We start from the raw sequence: 20,789 nt of genomic DNA, 5'->3' as shown, positions 1-20,789 counted from the left end.
ACAGTAGGTGGCAGAAATAGGTCGCGCGGCGATCAAAGTTCAATCCCGCTCCAGCAGAAGAAGAAGAAGAAGAAGACGAAGAAGAGAGCTGCTGGAAGATTCTGGAAGTGTATTGTTTGGTAACACGGAGACATAAAACGACAAGGGATTTCACGGTACTTGACGATTTATTAAAATAAAATGCTATGGATCACGTGATTGTTGTCTTTGTTTTGTTTCTTTTTGGCTTTGTTTTTATCTAAAATTCTGGTTTTTAGTAACAGTCGCCGTATAGCTTGACATTTAATTTCGCGTGATTGTGAAACAAAATTTGTTAAAGAGGACTAAATCACTTGTTTTAAAACGGTTGGTCGAATTAAATCTGCGAATTTTATGGCGAGTTTGATGTAATTGTAATTGATTTCTACGAAGCATATATAACGAGACTGAAAATATGTGCAAGCTTTAGAGTAATTCTAACACGGTTAATGCTAATGAAATAATTATCCAACTGTCAAATGTATATTTCAGTGTATTTTTTTTATTTTATTTTACTTTTGACTAGAATAGCCTGTTGGGAGGCAACTATGGTGAAAGAGACTGGTTTTTATGATATGCTGGGTGTAAAGCCTAACGCCAGCCATGAAGAGCTAAAGAAGGCTTATCGTAAACTGGCACTGAAATACCACCCAGATAAAAATCCAACAGAGGGGGAAAGGGTAAGACTGACACAATATTATGTATAATCAATGTCTAGTATTAAGTACAAATTCTCTAATAGTTCCCTTATATTTGAGTGATTTTGTAATTTGGGGGAAATATATAAATATATATGAATATAAAGAGCAGTTTAGAGATCATCTGGATGGTCTCAAAGTGTGGACCTTGTGTTTAGATTTTATGTCCTTTTCACTGTTTTGTATTTCCAGTTCAAACAGATCTCCCAAGCTTACGAGGTTTTATCAGATGCCAAGAAGAGAGAAGTGTATGACAGAGGGGGTGAGAAGGCGATTAAGGAAGGAGGAAATGGAGGGCCAAGTTTTGGCTCCCCCATGGACATTTTTGACATGTTCTTTGGAGGAGGGGGACGCATGCACAGGGAGAGGAGAGGTAAGTAGCCTACATTTCTTTCTTAACTACAGACTCCACAATTTGTGCAAAACCTGATAATCTTCCAGGGACAACATGAATTTGTGTATGTTCCAAAGAACAGCTTGTTTTTCAAAGGAATCAGACCTTTTTCAGTTCACAACATAAGTTATTGCCAGATATTTCCATTTTCAACTTTTTTTTTTACAGTTTTCGAGGAGATCAAATGTTCTAAGGCTAACATACATGCGTTGCACTTTGAAAAAGACATAAATTATTTAAAATCTTACAGTGAAATCTTGTGGTTGCTCTACACAGGAAAGAACGTGGTGCATCAGTTGACTGTATCTTTGGAGGACCTTTATAATGGAGCCACCAGGAAACTTGCTGTCCAGAAAAATGTAATCTGTGACAAGTGTGAAGGTAATAATTGACTGAAATGAATGTATTTGTATAAGGGGTTCTTTTCTAAACTTTATTATATTACCATATATATTGGTAAGATTTTGTTTTCTTTGAAAGAAGTCTCTTATGTTCCCCTTCCATTCTTAACAGCTTGTTACTTCAGTTTTCAGTATTACGTAGTCGTCTTACTATTTTCACAGTTCAAAACTATTTTGTATCAAAACAAAATATTTTATATTATAATTCTTTGATGAATAGAAAGTATGTACTATCACTTTTGGTAAATTAAATGCACATTTTTCTCTAAAAAGTATCACAAATTTTAATGTATTTATAAGCATTGTATTACTGATATACTGTTTTGATTTTTCTGGTGGTATTTGTTTTTGCTGAATAGTTTATCTTTTTTTTATTACAGGTCATGGGGGTCGTAAAGGAGTGATTGAAGTGTGTCCTTTGTGTCATGGGGTGGGTGTCCAGGTCAGACTACATCACTTAGCACCTGGAATGGTGCAGCAGATATCAACAGTCTGTGCTGGCTGTCAGGGGCAAGGTCAGCGACTGGGTCACCGCGACCGCTGCAAAACATGTGCTGGTCGCAAGATACTACGGCAGAAGAAGATTCTTGAGGTGCACATTGATAAAGGTTAGAAAGTGACAGGAAAAGCACGGTTCAGTCCAAAACATCTTTTCTCTGCCGCTTGTTACTTTTGTTTATGCTTGATTATGTTATTGCAGGTATGAAAGATGGACAGAAAATAGTGTTCCATGGGGAGGGTGACCAGGAGCCTGGCCTCGAACCTGGAGATATCATCATTGTCTTAGATCAGAGAGCACACCCGGTTTTCACCAGGTAAAACCACTCTGTAGACATCAGTAAGAAGTTGAGCTAAATTAACATGACCTCTGTTAAGTAATACTGGTAACACTGAAGTTTGAAGTTAGTGCTAATTACACTGTCCTGCATCATATTTGCTAAATTAAATTCAATGCTTGCTTTTTTAACTAATTTTGGGGGGTGCTGATTCAAAAAATAGTGCATAGCACATCATATTTCTCACAAAATATGTGCATTTCATAGCATTTGTGCTTTCAAAAATCATTTGTAAGGTGAAGAAGTAATGTGTAAGTGTCAACCACCAGGAAAACTGCCACGAAGACATGTTTCCTATCTTTCTCTGAGTCAGGTTATAACAATTGTATCAATTCTCATCTGATTTTCACATGTAGAATTGATTCTGAAGATATTATTTTATGCGTAATCCTGATTTCAAGGTTAGAATCATGGCCAGTGAACGTTCACATTTGTGGGTGTTTTACTACATCTACAGAAGATAATTTTTTGAAACAGAAAAAACAACAACTTTATTTACTTAAAAACCTGTTTATGTAAAGCTCTTTATTATGTACATAACTTTTGTTATGCACCAGCATTAAATTGATTATTTTAAACACTTTTCAACTACTTCACAAATTGTTCAATTATACTTATTTTTAAACTTCACATTTGACCGCTTTCATTTTGTTATTATCTTAAGTGCATTAAATGAACAAAAAAAAAAGAATGATGGATTTTAAGTAACAATCATCGTATTAAGTCATATTAGGCTTTGTTTTTCAAGATGCAGGGCTATGCTATTTTCAGAGGTACAGTCAGGTCCATAAATATTGGGACATCGACACAATTCTAACATGTTTGGCTCTATACACCACTACAATGGATTTCAAATGAAACGAACAAGATGTGCTTTAACTGCAGACTCAGATTTAATTTGAGGGTATTTACATCCAAATCAGGTGAACGGTGTAGGAATTACAACAGTTTGAATATGTGCCTCCCACTTGTTAAGGGACCAAAAGTAATGGGACAATTGGCTTCTCAGCTGTTCCATGGCCAGGTGTGTGTTATTCCCTCATTATCCCAATTACAATGAGCAGATAAAAGGTCCAGAGTTCATTTCAAGTGTGCTGTTTGCATTTGGAATCTGTTGCTGTCAACTGTCAAGATGAGATCCAAAGAGCTGTCACTATCAGTGAAGCAAGCCATCATTAGGCTGAAAAAACAAAACAAACCCATCAGAGAGAGAGCAAAAACATTAGGCGTGGCCAAAACAACTGTTTGGAACATTCTTAAAAAGAAGGAACGCACCGGTGAGCTCAGCAACACCAAAAGACCCGGAAGACCACGGAAAACAACTGTGGTGGATGACCGAAGAATTCTTTCCCTGGTGAAGAAAACACCCTTCACAACAGTTGGCCAGATCAAGAACACTCTCCAGGAGGTAGGTGTATGTGTGTCAAAGTCAACAATGAAGAGAAGACTTCACCAGAGTGAATACAGAGGGTTCACCACAAGATGTAAACCATTGGTGAGCCTCAAAAACAGGAAGGCCAGATTAGAGTTTGCCAAATGCCATCTAAAAAAGCCTTCACAGTTCTGGAACAACATCCTATGGACAAATGAGACCAAGATCAACTTGTACCAGAGTGAGGGGAAGAGAAGAGTATGGAGAAGGAAAGGAACTGCTCATGATCCTAAGCATACCACCTCATCAGTGAAGCATGGTGGTGGTAGTGTCATGGCGTGGGCATGTATGGCTGCCAGTGGAACTGGTTCTCTTGTATTTATTGATGATGTGACTGCTGACAAAAGCAGCAGGATGAATTCTGAAGTGTTTCGGGCAATGTTATCTGCGCTTCACAGTCCAGATGGACAATGACCCAAAGCATACTGCAAAAGCAACCAAAGAGTTTTGGAAGGGAAAGAAGTGGACTGTATTGCAATGGCCAAGTCAATCACCTGACCTGAATCCGATTGAGCATGCATTTCACTTGCTGAAGACAAAACTGAAGGGGAAATGCCCCAAGAACAAGCAGGAACTGAAGACGGTTGCAGTAGAGGCCTGGCAGAGCATCACCAGGGATGAAACCCAGCGTCTGGTGATGTCTATGCGTTCCAGACTTCAGGCTGTAATTGACTGCAAAGGATTTGCAACCAAGTATTAAAAAGTGAAAGTTTGATTTATGATTATTATTCTGTCCCATTACTTTTGGTCCCTTAACAAGTGGGAGGCACATATGCAAACTGTTGTAATTCCTACACCGTTCACCTGATTTGGATGTAAATACCCTCAAATTAAAGCTGACAGTCTGCAGTTAAAGCACATCTTGTTCGTTTCATTGAAATCCATTGTGGTGGTGTATAGAGCCAAAAATGTTAGAATTGTGTCGATGTCCCAATATTTATGGACCTGACTGTATATCGTTTACGATAATGTCCTGGAGATGGCAGCACAGACTCATTCATTTCAGGATTAGTGTCACATCCTCTGTGTTCTGTATATGGGGCAGCCTGTTACAGTACTTGGTCAGTTAGACAATGCAATTAGGGAACAGAACATAGAATATATAGATATTATTTAAGAAACATAATGATTGACATACCATTTCTCCTTTCAGACAAGGAGAGGATCTCATCATGAACATGGAGCTACAGTTGGTAGAGTCATTATGTGGTTTTCAAAAACCTGTAAACACACTGGACAACAGAATTCTACTTATCACATCCCATCCAGGTGAACCATCCTACATGCATATTCAAGCACTGCATGCAGGTTTCTATAACATCAGCACCATGTTGGATCAGTGCTGGTGGATAAGCAAGTCATTGTGTACAGCATGATGGAATTTAGTCTTGAACCTGGAAGCAAATCCACTCTTAATAATGATCTGGCTGTGGGAAAATGGCAGGAGTGATATTATGTAACCTTGGCAGATGGCACTCTGATGGTCATTGTTGCTATTGCCTTTTCCAGAGTTCCTAATCCTTAGTGCTTTATTGATCTTGTATATCACCACGCATCCAGGCATGTGTGGAATATCACTTCTTGTAGGCTGTGCTTAAGTTGGTCTACCTGGATTTGGTGTAACTGGTTCTGATATCGTTCTCAATTTACTCCTGATCCATTTAGAGAGTAAAAACTACAAAATATAAGCTTGGCTAGTTGTTAAATTAATCTTAATAGCAGAGCTGATATGACTGTATATGTGTAAAGCAAATGTATTGTCTGTCTTTGTTGCATTAATAGGGGAGTTGATCAGACCTGGAGAAAAGAAATGTGTTCTGAACGAGGGAATGCCTTTGCACCGTCAGCCATTTGAGAAAGGCAAACTCATCATCCTTTTCAGCGTGAGTACTAATTATTGAATAGACCTTTTCAATGCGGTGATGTCACTGACCCATGAACATTTCCTGCTTCTTGTCAAACTATTTTGAAACTGTAATAGGATGTGCTTTTGTCATAACTAATATTAACACTGTTTTTATCAAAATGTTGACCTTTCTGGATTCTCAGAGATTATGGAAATTAAGTTTAAAACGCATATTCATGAGTGTGTGTGTGTGTGTGTATATATATGTATGTGTATATGTATTCATTCATTCATACACGTGCACACACTCACGAAGAGAGAGGGCTGGGTAGGATCTGATTACATTACCTAATCAGATTCCAAAAATCAAGTACTCGTAATAAGAGTACAGTGGCATGCGAAAGTTTGGGAACCCCTTGCAGAATCTGAGAAAATGTGGATAATTTTACCAAAATAAGAGAGATCATACAAAATGCATGTTATTTTTTATTTAGTACTGTCCTGAGTAAGATATTTTCCAAAAAAGATGTTTACATATAGTCCACAAGACAAAAAAATAGCTGAAATTATTAAAATAACCACATTCAAAAGTTTGGGAACCCTTGGTTCTTAATACTGTGTAGGATTTTTCTGAAGAACAGTGCTCAGTTTAACTGTTCAGAACAAACAAGGGACTCATGAACAACCACCACAAAACAAAAAAACAGTCGTAGATCATCCAGGTAACCACACACAGTATTAAGAACCAAGGGTTCCCAAACTTTTGAATGTGGTTATTTTAATAATTTCAGCTATTGTTTTGTCTTGTGGACTATATGTAAACATCTTTTATGGAAAATATCTTACTCAGGACAGTACTAAATAAAAAATAACATGCATTTTGTATGATCGCTCTTATTTTGGTAAAATTATCCACATTTTCACAGATTCTGCAAGGGGTTCCCAAACTTTCGATCCCCACTGTATGTTACACTTTATAATGCTCATTACTTTTACGTTTTATGGATTACATATTCACACAATGCCAGTAAATAATTCATAATCTAATGATTCTCTCTAATTGTTCTTTTAAGTGGATTCCCAAAGATTTTTGACAGCCAAAGCCACTTTGACATGAAATATATATATTTTTTTAATCTCTATTTAAATAATTTAACAACACATTTGCATGTTAGTGTTACATTGAAGCCATGAAGATATTTAAAAAATATATATATTTCAGCTACAATTTTCATTTTCGTCTTTAAGTTGAATAACTGAAATAACCAAAGCTAAATAAACAAAAATGAAAACTTAAAGTATATAGACATTTGTAATGGAAAACATTTTTATACATTTCAGAGAAAATACAAGAAATAGTTAAGCTACATTTTCTTGCTCTTCTCACTTACAATAATAGTTTACATAAACTAATTTTGCTAATTCTCTTCTTAAGGTTGTCTTCCCTGAAGAGAACTTCCTTCCATTAAACAAACTCAAGGAGTTGGAAAGGTACTTACCTGAAAAACAGTCAAACATTGAGCCTGAACGCATGGATGATGACCTCTATATATACGCTGACCTTGAAGACTGTGATCTGACGCATGAACGCCATCATTACCATTATATAGAGGAAGACTTTTCCCCGTCTGGAGGTGTGCAGTGCCAAACCTCGTAGAGATTCCTGTTCCCTTACCCTCCCTTCCACAACAAATGCCACCTCTGCTGGAACACAAGAAAAAAGGACCAAGAGGAAAAAAGTTATTTACCTCTCAAATAGTTCTGTGCCTAGAATAAGACCTCTTAGTGCCGACCTCTTGTGTCATTGTTTGGAAGTAACTTCTTATCCAGAATTTTGAGCAAATCATTTGTGAAATAAAAAGTAAAATGAGTTGAGACTGGTGCCATAGAGTGCCATAGAGGTTCAGCTGAAGGGAGAGTCTATGGAAATTTGTGTAGCAGTTACAGTGGAAATGGAAGGGATATTCAGGTCAAATTGGTTGTGCCATAATCCCACAAAATTTCATCATGAAAATGGATTTACTCTGAAAATGGATTTTTCTTCATCAGTTTGAGAAAACATTACAATCTTTGTGGTGTTCTGTTTATTGCCAATTAATTGTGGGTTACATGTTAGACTGTTTAATCTTGATGTTGTTGGAAATTTGGTATGTGCCAGTTCATTGCTAAATGTTTTTTCTAGAACATTTTGAACTAATAAGAGGGTTAATAACGAAGTTGTAAATACATTTCAACAAAGAAAATCTTGATGGCAGACTGTGATCCATCTCTTAAAAGCCTTATTTTGTAGAAAGTGATATTAGGTAGCTTCTTAATTGGCTGATATTATTTAGTCTAGTACCCTGTAACTTTTCATGTTACTGTTTTCATGTAACTAAGAAATAATAGCCAAGGATTTTATCAAAACTAAATGTGTTTGTTTGCCATTTAAGGATTGAAGAAGATATTAAATCCTTTCTAGAAGGAATTTATTTGATCTAAATAACAAACAAACTAAAAAATCATTAATGGAATGAGCTGTCTATAATACCTCTGCATAAAATCTTAAGTGTCGAGCATTTTGAAAGAATACTAAAATCTTTTTGCAAATTTATTAAATGTTAACTCTGCCTAAATTTGGAAGACACTTTTTTTGGATATTGCAAATGCACTTTTATCCCATTTGTTATTTTCATTTTTGCTGATAGTCTTATTTTATTATCTGTATTGACTGAAGATTAATTGAAAAATGTGGAATTTTAATTATGACCAATAACTTTGCTATTTGTAGTTTTCTTTATAAAATAAATGTCACAATGTTATTTGTTTAGTCAGTTTTGTATTTTGGGGGGGATTTAATATTTGGCTAATTATGCTAAAAAAAAGTTGTTTTTTTAAATCAGGTTGTACATCTTGTTTATCAAGATGTCTTTACAGATTTATTGGAGATCTGCAAATATCAAGCAATCCAACATCTAACCAGTTAATGATGCATCTTTTAATGACAAATCTTCTTCAAAAGATTGCCATGAATTATTCATGCTTGAATTTTAATTAAACTGCAGCAATATCAGCACATTAACACAGTAAGATACTCAAGAGACTTACACTGTAAAGCAGTGTTATACCAAAATTCAACAAAAATTGTGAATATCCTCGATAAAAATAATCTGTAATTATCTGAATATAAACCATACTGATTACTTCATACAGTATTGCAGTAACTGCATAATGTTCACTTGCATGCAGTACAAGTAGATGTGCTTGGTTGAGTGTTAAAACACACTAAACCGTTATAATCAACACAATATTGTACCATATGAATTCTAAATGTACACAAGTACAAATATGTGAAAATGTCCTCAATGAGTCCAAGACTAGCGCGAGGTCACATTATGAGCAAGTACACACAAATTATTTGTCTTTGGCCAAAATGATCAAAGAAATTACACACATTCACATATAAGATGTCAAAGAATAGTCTGGAAAGAAAACCAGTACAATTACCACATTAATGTCGATCGGGCTAAATCTTGCATGCAGATATTATCACAGACAATACTACAAAGCCCTTAATAATAGTAAAAGACTAGTACATCCATGCAGTTGTTCTTGTTTTCCACTAGAGGCTTCAGAAGAACGTTAGTATTACGAAATTGGATGTAGTTCGTTTCAGATGTCGAAGAGGTCCTTCATCTCAGTGCTGATACTAAGGTTCAACAGAAGCATGAATGTTTTTGAGTGCTTTAAATGGAAGACCAATATCATAGCAGTCATATAAAGGCAGAGACATATGCATGTGTGCTGGAATACCACAAATCCAGAACATAAAACACCTTTTTTATGTTCATAAAAAAGTCCATATTATGAAAGATGCAACTCAAGGCTTCCAGAGTTTGAGTAGGCCATCCTCGCTGTATGTGGCGATGAGATTCTGATGAGGGTGGTGAGTTATGCCAATCACATCTTTTTCATGTACCTATGGAGGATGCACACAGAAACATTTTTCATTTTTATATCCAATTCAGTTTTGGTATATCTCCAACTAGTCCTAACTAGAGTTATATGTTTTGAATATAAATACCAATTGTTCTGGAATACCGAGAAGACAACTTTAGCTGTGAACCTATCACACTTCACCCGACTAAAACAGATCTCGTGGATATGCAGCATAAGCTGTGAGGGCGGACGGTACCGTGAGGGTTCTCTCTAGCTTGCCAGTGATGGTGCTGAAGCAGTACAGCACATAGTCTTCTCCCACACAATAAATCCACTCTCCACGTGGAGACAACGTGCAGGAAACAAAGTCTGCCCCCTCTCTTACGCCTGAACAGAAACTCCTCATCACCTGGGAAGGAAAAGAGAGGGGGGCATGAGAGTGAGAGTGCAACACAAATGGATAAGGCACGCTTCAGAGAGTACCAAAAAGCATGCGAGAGTGAGTCATCAAGTACGTCAAGAAAAGAGTGGGTGAGACAGCTGAACAGGGTACGCCCTATACGCCATCAGTCGGTCTGAATAATAAGTGCGTAGCTATTTTTAGCAAACCTCACAACCTGCATTGGAAATTTGCTGCTTTTTTTAAACTTCTGCTCAACAAACCAGCCTTTAGTCAAGGTTTCTGATTCATAAATGGTGTTAATTTAAGCCAAATATGAAAACCGGTTATTGTAGTGTTCATTCTAGCGTGCGCATTTTAAAATAATCATGAGGAGTATGCAGAGAATCTTGCTGGTTAATTTTTGTACTCACCTGGCCATGAATGTTTGTAACAACCACCGTGTTGGTCCTATTGCACACTACAAAGTGCTCAGGAGTCTTTGGGACAAGCACGACGTTGTTAACAGTGATGTCTGTACCCTCAGGAATGTCAGGGGTTTTTATTGTGTGGGTGCAATCCATTGTCTTCATGATCCAGACCTGAATAAAAAGACAGTTAAACAGTTAAGCAAGGAAAAAACTAAATAAATATGCATAGTTCATACTGTGGTGAACCACTCGTAATAGTCTCTTACCTTTACTGTGCCATCTGCTGACGCGCTGATGACATGCTGGCCATCGTGTGAGAAGGTGACGTCATTTATATGAGCCGTATGGCCTCTAAACTCCTTCAGCATTTTTCCTGATTTCAAACCATGAAGCCTGATAAAAGAAACCCAAGAGTTAGAAATGTAACCACAGTTCAAAAATTCATTCTTTTGAAAGTGAAGCTTTAGCAAAGGTGTGACGAAAAACGAAATACAATATAACATTGTCCACAAAGAGACGTTAAAGATCAATAAAAATAATTTTCATAAAAAAAAAAAAATAATCAAGGTCACAATAGAAGACAGCAAAACAACTTTTGTCTGCAAAATATACAACATGATTCAACTTAATTTCTTTATGAAGGAACAAAAGAGTGACACCCAAAACAAAACAAAAAGCCAAACGCAACAAAAAAAACCTTTATGATGTCATGAAGACAGCAAAACAACACAACTTTTGTCTGCATTTTGATTGTATCATCATCACAATTCACAAATTCAACAAGTCTTTCAAAAGTAAAGCTTGAGCAAAGGAGTAATAAACAAAACAATAAACGAACCTAAACAAAAAAACAAAACAAAACATCAAACCACAATAAAACAAAAAGCAATATTTTGATGTCATCAATCAATCGTTATTATCAAAACTCAAAGAGAATATAAAAGTCACACATCAGGGTCATAACAGAAGACGACAGCAAAAAAAAAAAAAAAAACCTTTCACTGCAACTCTCAACGTGATTCTACCATCTTTACTGAAAAACACTCTTCTCTCATGCACATGAAATTCCACCCACATGCACCATGAGAGTCTAGCACTGCCGCCCAGCCGCAGAACTGCTGCAGTCAGGACTGAGAGAGAGAGAGATAGAGAGAGGGAGGGAGAGACTTTCGCTCTGGGCATGTGATGGAATATTCCTGATGACTCTTAACACCTAGGTCTTGATTCATTTCAGTTTTATCCAATTCATCTCTCTCTGTCCATAAAAGAAAACAAAACAAAAATACAGCATGTTCACTGAAATATGTCTACACTGTCATTTGTTTTGTGCACTTACCAAATCCCTTAAATGTACTACTTTCCTCCAAAGGCTTCCAAATACAATCACTGATCCAAAGGTGACCAATGACATAAACAAACAAGGAAGGTAACCTTTTATGCATCATCTTTAAACCCAGGGTGGCATTCACGTGTCACACACTACTGAGAGCATAAATCCAATCCATTGCAAAAGGGGAGGGGCTTGTATTTATCAATAAGGGGCCAATAGCAGAGCAGCTTGCCATTTCACCCCCCTCCCGTTCCCTATCCAGCTAAGGCGGTGGAATGACAAAACGTCTGCCTCAGTCCGCTGCTTTTTAGGTAGCTGAGCGAGAAACAGAAACACATTATCTGTGCGTGCTGCCTCTCTCACGCACGTGGCCAATCATGTTTCTTTCCACCCACATGCTCCATGAGAGCCTAGAACTGACACCCAGCTGTAGAAGTACTGCAGTCTGGTCTGCGAGAGAGGGAGAGATGCTGAGTCTAGGCATGTGACGGAATATTCCTAATGATGTTTAACACCCAGACCACGACTTCAGATTTCCTCCTCCTCCTCCGCCATTTCTGACTACAAAGTATCCATGGCAAAACATTTCACTATGGTAGCCTACTGTTCCTACTGGCACTTATTGGTTATTGAATAGCAACTGATCATCTTGCTTCTCATGCAAAATATGCTTCTATTGTGAGATCTCTACCTTTTGTCTCTTTTCCATCCGCTTAGCAATAAAATCACGGCAATTATCTTAAGAGTAACACAAAATCTGGGCAATGCACCTCCATTACCTAATCTGGGTACCAGCAAAATGAACATTTGTGGCCAGATTCACATAATATTCTTAATAAAATTCTTCTTAACTGTTATTGTCTTACTTAAAAGAAAAACTTTGAGAACTTTTTAGGAATGTGCTTGTTTCTTCTTTTTGATTGCTTTGAAAGGTATATAGTTCAACCAAAATGAAAGTTCTGTCATCATTTACTCGCCCCTCAAGTTGTTCTAAACCTGTATGAGATCCTCTCTTCTGTTGAACACAAGATATTTTGATAGAATATTTCATAGATATTTTGAAGAATGTTGGTAACCAAACAGTTGACAGAAGCCACTGACTTCCATAGTATGGAAAAAAAATAGTTTGGGACAGGTTTGGAACAACTGAAGTATGAGTAAATGATGACAGAATTTTCATTTTTGGTTGAACTATCCCTTTAACCCTTGTGCTGTGCTGAATATCTTTTACCTAATTTGGTGTTCCCCATCAAAAACCTTTTTAAAATGTCTTGTAAATCTCTAATTATGGTCTAGTACCACCAAATCTTGAATTCAGCTTTTGAAATTAGCATTTGCACCTTAGTTTTTTAATAAAAAAAAAAAAAGGATTAAAAAAAGCATTTTATCATTATAATTAACCTCTTAATTAACCTCTTTAAATCCCCATTGTTTAATGAATTTATTGTGTTGTTATTAATTAATTTTTGTAATTACAACTTAACACCAGCTATATATGATAAATATTAATACTGAGAATGTGCAAGATTCCTCTGAAGTTACACCACGGATCAATAAAGTATGATCGGTCATAATTATGCATTTGTGATTTTTTTGCTCAATTTTTACTTTTGTGACCTTGGAGTATCTGTCAAATGAGAGCCACTCAAATCATGACATGACAGAATTAGAAAACAGATGTAGAATGTCAGAAACCATCTTCAATACACAATTATGAAATAATTAGCAAAACAGTGCAAAAAGTCGGATTTGTAATATATGTTGAACCTGATGATCTGGTCAAAGGAGGCACTTAGTAGTTGACTGCTGTCCTTGTTGAAACAGACACAGGTGACTGCTTTGCTGTGGGCTCGTTCTATTCTATTCAGACACGTCCCGTTCAGAATCCTCCAAACCTGGAATAACAAAATGATACATCTTATTACATAACAGACTAAACTGAGAAAACTAAAATCCATTCAGCTGAACTGATGTGTGCAATGAGAGTCAATTGGGAACATCATCATTCAGTGAAGATGAAAAATCTGATTTTTTAGCTCTGTGCACTATGAAATGCTGAGCAGAGATCACATCTAAACAGGGATTTTTAAATAATAAAGATAGATCAGTTACTCTACCGCTCTACATGTTATAAAGGACTGCCTTTACAACTGTAATCAGATGCTGTATGATTAAAAGACTAAATATATAAGGGCTTACAGCATTTAATTAACATTTGCCTTCAGATCTACTGCCCCCTGAGACTGAGGTCTCTAACAATACCTCTGAAAAGCCTAAAGGGGTTTTTTAAGTGCTCACTAAGGCTGATTTATTTGATCAAAAAATACTAAAAACAGTAATATTGTGAAATATTTTTAGAATGTTGAAAAACTGTTTTATACATAATTATTTTTTTTTTAAATGTAATGGAAAAGCTGAATATTCAGCAGTCATTACTCCAGTTTTCAGTGTCACATGATCCTCATCATTCTCGAGAAACATTACTATTGTCAAAGTTGAGACCAGTTGTGCTGTGAAGTTTATTCGAAATTCTAAAAACATTCTAAATGACTTTAGTGTCGCTTTTGATAAATTCAATGCATCCTTGCAGAATAAAAGTATTAATTTCTTTAAAAATATACTGTATACCTTACTGACACCAAACTACATGTTGTAGCCATACAACAAAAATCTTTCTTCAAGTATGACTCAAAACGAGAAAGACAGTTTGTGAAAGTATTCATTTGTGATAATGAGTAAGAATGTCTCTTACTTCAAGAAATCAAGCATGTAGGTTCAAGTTCTACTACCTTTCAAATCTCTACCCCTTCCGGTATATATATGACCAATAGCATTTCACTCAACAAAGATTATTTTCTTTATATCAGTTTTAATTTCTGATTTGTCATTTTGAAAAATATAAATTATAGTTTCAAATGGACTAATACTAGAGATTGTGTACGATTCGAAACATACAAGTGGAAATGCTGATCGGTTAATTGAAGGGCCATACCTGTATCTTTCCATCCTGAGCTCCAGAGGCGATCATGTCAGAGTCGTGACTTACTGCCAGACACAGAACAGCCTCATCCATCATCATGAAATTATCCTGAGCTTGGTACTTCAGATCCTACTCACACAAGAAACAAACAGACAAGCAGACCATCGCACCCATTTAACCACACAAAATGGCATTACATCATGTTATAATAAAAAATAAGGTTTTCAGACACTGTCTAATTAGGGGACATGAAATAGCATATGATGAGACACCCACATGATGGGTTGATTGAGGTTGTAAAGTTCTTTCTAATGTCTACCAGAAAGAAGAACTACAACCACAACATATTATATTCCGTATTAGTCTGAGTTTCATACTGTACAATTCCCCAGTAGTTGTGGAAGTCCACGAATGGGGCAGGATTTATTTTTGGCCCCAATTGCCTCAACTCAACTTAACAGACGTCATAGAGTGTTGGGGTGACCCATATTCTATACCTCTGAGGTTTTAGTAGAAACCAAGGCTCTCCCGACAGAAAAATTAAGAATTTGTATTTTTTGCCCCCACTAAACAGGCCTAGGACAGCATACGTGGGTTGCCTCTTTCATGCATCAAGGAGATGATGTTCTTGAGCTGTGTAGTTGAGAAGATCAGGCTTTGAGGATATAGAGATAAACAAACTGAATCTGTTAAAAAATGCTATGTTAAATATGGACAAACCCAACAATTGGGTTGTTTTCAACTAACAGTTAGGTTAAATGTGTAACCCAACCGTTGGGTCAAAAACAACCCAATCGTTGGGTTTGTCCATATTTTATCCAGAGCTGGGTTGTATTTAACCCAGCATTTTTTAAAGAGTAATTACTTTTACATATGCGTTACTTTTAATTTATAATTACATTTCAAGGCGTTTTAGTAAACATACTGCATATTTGTCAGAGAACCTTGGAAGACATTGCTGGAAAGACAACCATCTCTGCTACACACCATAAATCGGGTATGGTACAGTGATTATATGAAGTCGTTTATCAAAAGGCAAATGAAAGTCAAGAAGTTTTATTATTAAAGAATTCAAAGAGTTTTATTGTTCATTTACAACACATCATTTAGTACAGTTACCAACTTTCATAGCTTTCATAGATTCTTTTGGTGATGATAACCAATTTAATTGTGTCTCCCCATCCTCTGACAACCAGTTACAGTACCCTCACAAATCATTTGTCTGGCAAGCATTTCTCCCTGGATGAATGCCCATCATCTAAAGCTGAATATATTGAATACTGGTGTGCTGCTGTTCATCCTGGCTAAGAACCACCCTTGCCAGTGCCTTGTCATTTCCCTATACAGCTCAAAGATTTCATCTACACAGAATGCCAAAAACCTTGGTATCACATTGGACAAAGACCTGTCATTTTAGAGCCCACATACCAACAAAAATCAGGACATGATACAGAACATTTGCCGAGTCATACATTTCTCAACAGAGAAGCTACTGGGATTCTGGAAGAGGCCCTGGTATGCTATTGTCTTGACTGCGGCGACTCACTCGTGACTGACCACACAGCACATTTAATTAAACATCTACAGCTCATCCAGAATACTGCAGCCCAGCTGAGACTCAACCTTCCCAAGTACACTCACATTTAAACTCTGCTGCTCTCTCCACTGGCCCCTATCCATCATAGGATATATATAGTAGAATATACACTGTTTGAAATAATTACGTTTTTTTAATGTTTTTGAAAGAAAGCTGCATTTATTTGATCAGAAATACAGTAAAAAAACGGTAAAATATTATGAAATGTTATTAAAATATTAAATAATTTTTTCTGTTTTAATATGTTTTAAAATGTTATTTACTCCTTTATTCGTAATATTTACAGTGTTGGTATTACATTTTAAAGTATATAAAAACTTTTTTATTTCAAATTCAAACTGTAATAATATTTCACTCTAATAATATTTGTTTTTTATCAAATAAATGCATGCTTGGTGAGCATGAGACTCCTTTCAAAAATCTTAATTATTCTAAACTTCTGACCAGTAGTGTATATATAAAAAAATATTATATAATTACATTATTATTATATTAAAGTAATATTAACTGTTACATAATTATTTTATAAGAAAAATGATTAAAAACAAATGTTTTTACTAATTTATGTGAAATACAGTTTTTTTTTATTTTGTTTTTTTGATGGCCAGTATATACTCACCTTGCGAATTTTACCAGTGGTGAAGTTCCAGACTTCAATGAAACCATCAACAGATCCAGTAATCAAGTACTGTCCATCAGGGGAGAATCGTGCACACTCTACATGGGACTTTGGCCCAAACTGTATCATACAGAAAATAGGGGGGAAAAAATTTAATAAAAATATATTAATCTTGTTTTAATAAATTGCTTTATAAATATTGTTCCAAAGCAGTTTTGAGTTAATGCAACTTTGACTACTCTGAATTTTTTTTTTTTTTTTTCATGTTTTTAATCATTTTATTTAAATACATTTCTATAGATCTTTTGGCGGATATCTTAGCACCCCTTTGTGATCCCCTAGGGTTCCCTGGATCCCAAATTGAAAAGCCCTGACCTAGACAATGTCAGCCTGCTTTGGGACACTATAAACCACCCAAAAATGGTGTGTTGATATTAATCCAAACGTGTGGTGTTAAAGTGAGCAAGGTAGAACACAGAGAGTTCAAGATACAGATGAAAGCCTCAGGTCACAAAAGCAATTAAACGTGCATATGCTGAGGCCTGAAGCATGTAGGATATTCAGATAAGATGCCTTATAATGCAGACAGGAATAGCATCCATCAACGATTTCTTTTATTCTATCTTATATTAAAACAATTGCACCACCTTTTCCAAACTGTAAGAATAATCATTTATAATACACTGTTGTATTTACAGCACCTTTATGAGGCGACTAAGCTGAGTAGGGAAGCGCTCTTCCTCCATGTCCTTCAATGCACCTTTGCCCCGGAAAAGTTCCAAAGACATACCTGGAGGTAAGAGACCCTGGTGCTGCTGCCACTTCAATGACTTCAAAGACAAAGTGTGGGAAATAGAGAAAAAGAGTAGAGGATGTAAAGTTGAAAAAGAAAAAGCCAAGTAATACTGCTCCAGTAGTAGAGATTTTCTTTACTCACCAACATTGCTAATGAGCCAAACTGCCTTAGTGCTTTGGTTTCCTGTAACCTGTATAAAGCCCCCTCACAGATACGGCCCTATAAATACAAAGGGCGTGTGATGCATGCAGTGCAATAGATATAGACTGCAACAGGTTAGGACAAAAAAGATAAAAAGCTAGCAAACCTGGCCAAGGAGAGCCATGAGACGGGAAGGTGGCACCAAACAGACTTCTCCTGCAAAAGCTTGAGCGATAGCCAGCCTGCGCTTCTCTTTACTGCTGCCCACTGGATACGCCTGTAGGCCGGTGGAAAGACGTATAAAAGAGTAAATCAAAAAATTATTATCCATTTTATTTTTTTCCACCACATTTTTAAGAGCGGATGCAGCCTTTTGTAACTTGAATGTGCCTGGCTTCCAGTGTGATCCATTCCGTTAAAATAAAAATTATGAAGTGTATCTATCTATCTACCCACCTACGTGACCCTGGACCACAAAACCAGTCAAAAGTAGCATGGTATATCTTTAGCAATAGCCAACAATACATTGTATGATTCAAAGTTATTGATTTTTCTTTTATGGCAAAAATCATTAGGATATTAAGTAAAGATTATGTTCCATGAAGATTTTTTTGTAAATTTCCTACCATAAATATATCAAAACTCAATTTTTCATTCGTAATATGCACTGCTAAGAACTTCATTTGGACAACTTTAAAGGTAATTTTCTCAATATTTTGATTTTTATGCACTCTCAAATTCCAGACTTTCAAATAGTTGTATCTCGACCAAATATTGTCTTATCCTAACAAATCATACATCAATGGAGGGCTTATTTATTCAGCTTATTTATTCATCCTTATGACTGGTTTTGTGGTCCAGGGTCACATATATGGTAGAATATACACTGTTTTAAATAATTAAGGTTGTTCATGCTGGAAGACGCTTATAATTATCAAATGTTATTATTATTATTTATTTAACAAGACAATTGTTTTTTACAACTATATTTATATCTTCAGTTTTTTAAATTAGAGTTTCGTTTTATTTTCGTAACTTTCAGGTGGGTGTACTCATTTTAGCAACACAACTTTATATCACTTTGATAAGACAATCATATTTTCCTGAATAACTCTTAATAAAAAATATTCAATATTTTAACATGGAAATGTGATTACATGTGACAAATTATTGAAATAAAATCTCAAAGGGTAAGTTAAATAAATATTTTACATTTGAGGTGTAGCCTACAGCTGTGGCAACCCCTGAACTCGAGGGAAAATTACCAATATTAATTTCCCAGCTATTTATGCATCTAAAAATCTCACCTAAACCATTAATCCAATTAATGAATGATACAATTTGAACACTTGCCTCTTGCGAGTCAAAAACTGGTTTTGTGAGAAGGGTCTCCAGGTGCGAGTAGCGCTCAGGTTGAGTGTGCTTCAGCATGATCATGGGATCGGTCTGCTTTAGTAAACTCTGAGCAGCTCCCAGCTCACCCAACTCAATCAACTCCAGCACAATCTACACATACAACCAGACATCTCTCAGTTCATTAAGAAAGCATGAACTCAAACTGAATAGTATATGGCTGCATAAAGACCATTTCTGCACTTGCGATATATATGAAATTTATTGAATTATGACACTTATTTTAATTTTACCTGTTCGTACAAGTCAATGAGCAGCTTGTCAGGAAGTTTCAGATACTGGATTGCTAGCAGCACTATATCCCATTGCCCGTTGTTGATGTCGGAGATGAAGCTGTCGATGCTGTCGACCGTGTGGAGCGAGACTGCCGTCTCCTCTTGAAGCGTCGCCAGAGTACGGTGCAAATTATTTTCCTTCAGATATTGCATGATCAGACGAATCACGCTGCGAAAAGTTAATACTTTAAAACGAGATGTCACCTGAACTTTACAAAAACAGTCTGTATCTGTATTTCACGGCAGGGTTTAATCGACATTACTTTTACTAGCTGTTGGGGTTGTGAAAAAAATTATCCTTAACTAAATATGCTGAGACTGGTAGCGGTTTTAATTATTAAATTCTACTCGAAACTTTTGTTTATCGCTATATAAGTCATAAATACTGACATTCGCGATATCATCCAGTTTGTGCTATTACAAAAATGATTCCAAATCACAAGCTTAGGTGTATCCATCCATAATAAATCATTGGGATTTTGTTTCTTTTTCTGGAATCATAAGATCATTAAACGCTCTAAGTGTTCGAATCATATCCATTCCATTAGAAGCGAATAGCGCTTTACTTACTCTGCTGATTCCACTTCAAGGTCCATGGCTGCGAGGCTGTGGATGAAATCGCGTCTAGATATATTGTGCCAGCCTTCGCCTTCGCCTGCGCTGCTGTGTTGGTCCTCAGCCACGTGAACACCGTGTGGCCGTGACCGCCCAATACACGTGCTGTTGTATTTATTGCTCACACGTCTGAAATCACAGAAACCTCTCACAAATTGTTGCGGATTTTTGCTACGTTGCCATCAGGTGCCGAGAGACCGTGCAGGCAGATGGTGCGCATCAAAGCCATAAACCTGATGTATTATAAGCAGCACAATGAATATGGTTCAATCAATCATCTTTTATAAGGAACACACAACTGCACAGACCCTCATCATCTTTAACAAAATATATAAAGATTTTATATTTTAGCATCACAGGTGTCGCACCCCCGCTTGGGTCTGTTATGGCAAGCCGTATTAACAAAGTATCTTATTTAGGAATCCGTGGTTTAGATTACTCGCTTTAAGCTAATAGTTTTACTATTAAAAAAAACACGCCTGCAACACTAGTATCAAAAAAGATTGTTGCTGGTACTATTATCATACCAACTCAGAAGAGGTCAAAAGAGGGTGACATAGTTCGTAATTTCACCCTTGTAGGGGGTCTAGAGGCAGAAGATTTGTTTGTTTTTTTGAGAATTTAACATGTAAATGAAGCGTTCTGGTGCACTCTGACAACAAAATAAAGG

General features: G+C 36.3%; 2 protein-coding genes across 3 annotated transcripts; one reads left to right on the top strand and one right to left on the bottom strand.

Moving 5' to 3' along the window:
* On the top strand, positions 1–8,426 carry LOC306872621 (dnaJ homolog subfamily A member 1-like). Of its 2 annotated transcripts, none has more exons than XM_079421257.1 (9): positions 1–155; positions 550–698; positions 909–1,089; positions 1,387–1,491; positions 1,892–2,119; positions 2,212–2,326; positions 4,933–5,048; positions 5,562–5,662; positions 7,061–8,426. In XM_079421257.1, exons 2-9 carry the CDS (start codon positions 567–569, stop codon positions 7,280–7,282), a joined length of 1,200 nt encoding a protein of 399 aa, XP_079277383.1. In that variant the 5' UTR covers positions 1–155; positions 550–566; the 3' UTR covers positions 7,283–8,426. The 2 variants fall into 2 exon arrangements, with proteins under 2 accessions (XP_079277383.1, XP_079277384.1); XM_079421258.1 differs by having other exon boundaries at positions 42–155; positions 545–698.
* Positions 8,427–9,484: 1,058 nt separating this feature from the next.
* On the bottom strand, positions 9,485–20,352 carry LOC306872666 (WD40 repeat-containing protein SMU1-like; the record flags this gene model as incomplete). The annotated part of the gene is made up of 13 exons (XM_079421339.1): positions 20,075–20,352; positions 19,463–19,673; positions 19,170–19,322; positions 17,983–18,093; positions 17,817–17,894; positions 17,581–17,709; positions 16,880–16,999; positions 14,676–14,792; positions 13,451–13,578; positions 10,620–10,746; positions 10,357–10,524; positions 9,800–9,952; positions 9,485–9,583 (listed from the first exon to the last, which is right to left on the bottom strand). Exons 1-13 carry the CDS (start codon positions 20,098–20,100, stop codon positions 9,485–9,487), a joined length of 1,620 nt encoding a protein of 539 aa, XP_079277465.1. The 5' UTR covers positions 20,101–20,352.
* Positions 20,353–20,789: the final 437 nt, after the last annotated feature.

The sequence above is a fragment of the Barbus barbus genome (assembly GCF_936440315.1).
Source record: "Barbus barbus genome assembly, chromosome: 7".
NCBI classification, from domain to species: Eukaryota; Metazoa; Chordata; class Actinopteri; order Cypriniformes; family Cyprinidae; genus Barbus; species Barbus barbus.
The sequence above is the reverse complement of the archived record's forward strand: the minus strand, read 5'-3'. Positions and strand labels throughout refer to the sequence as shown.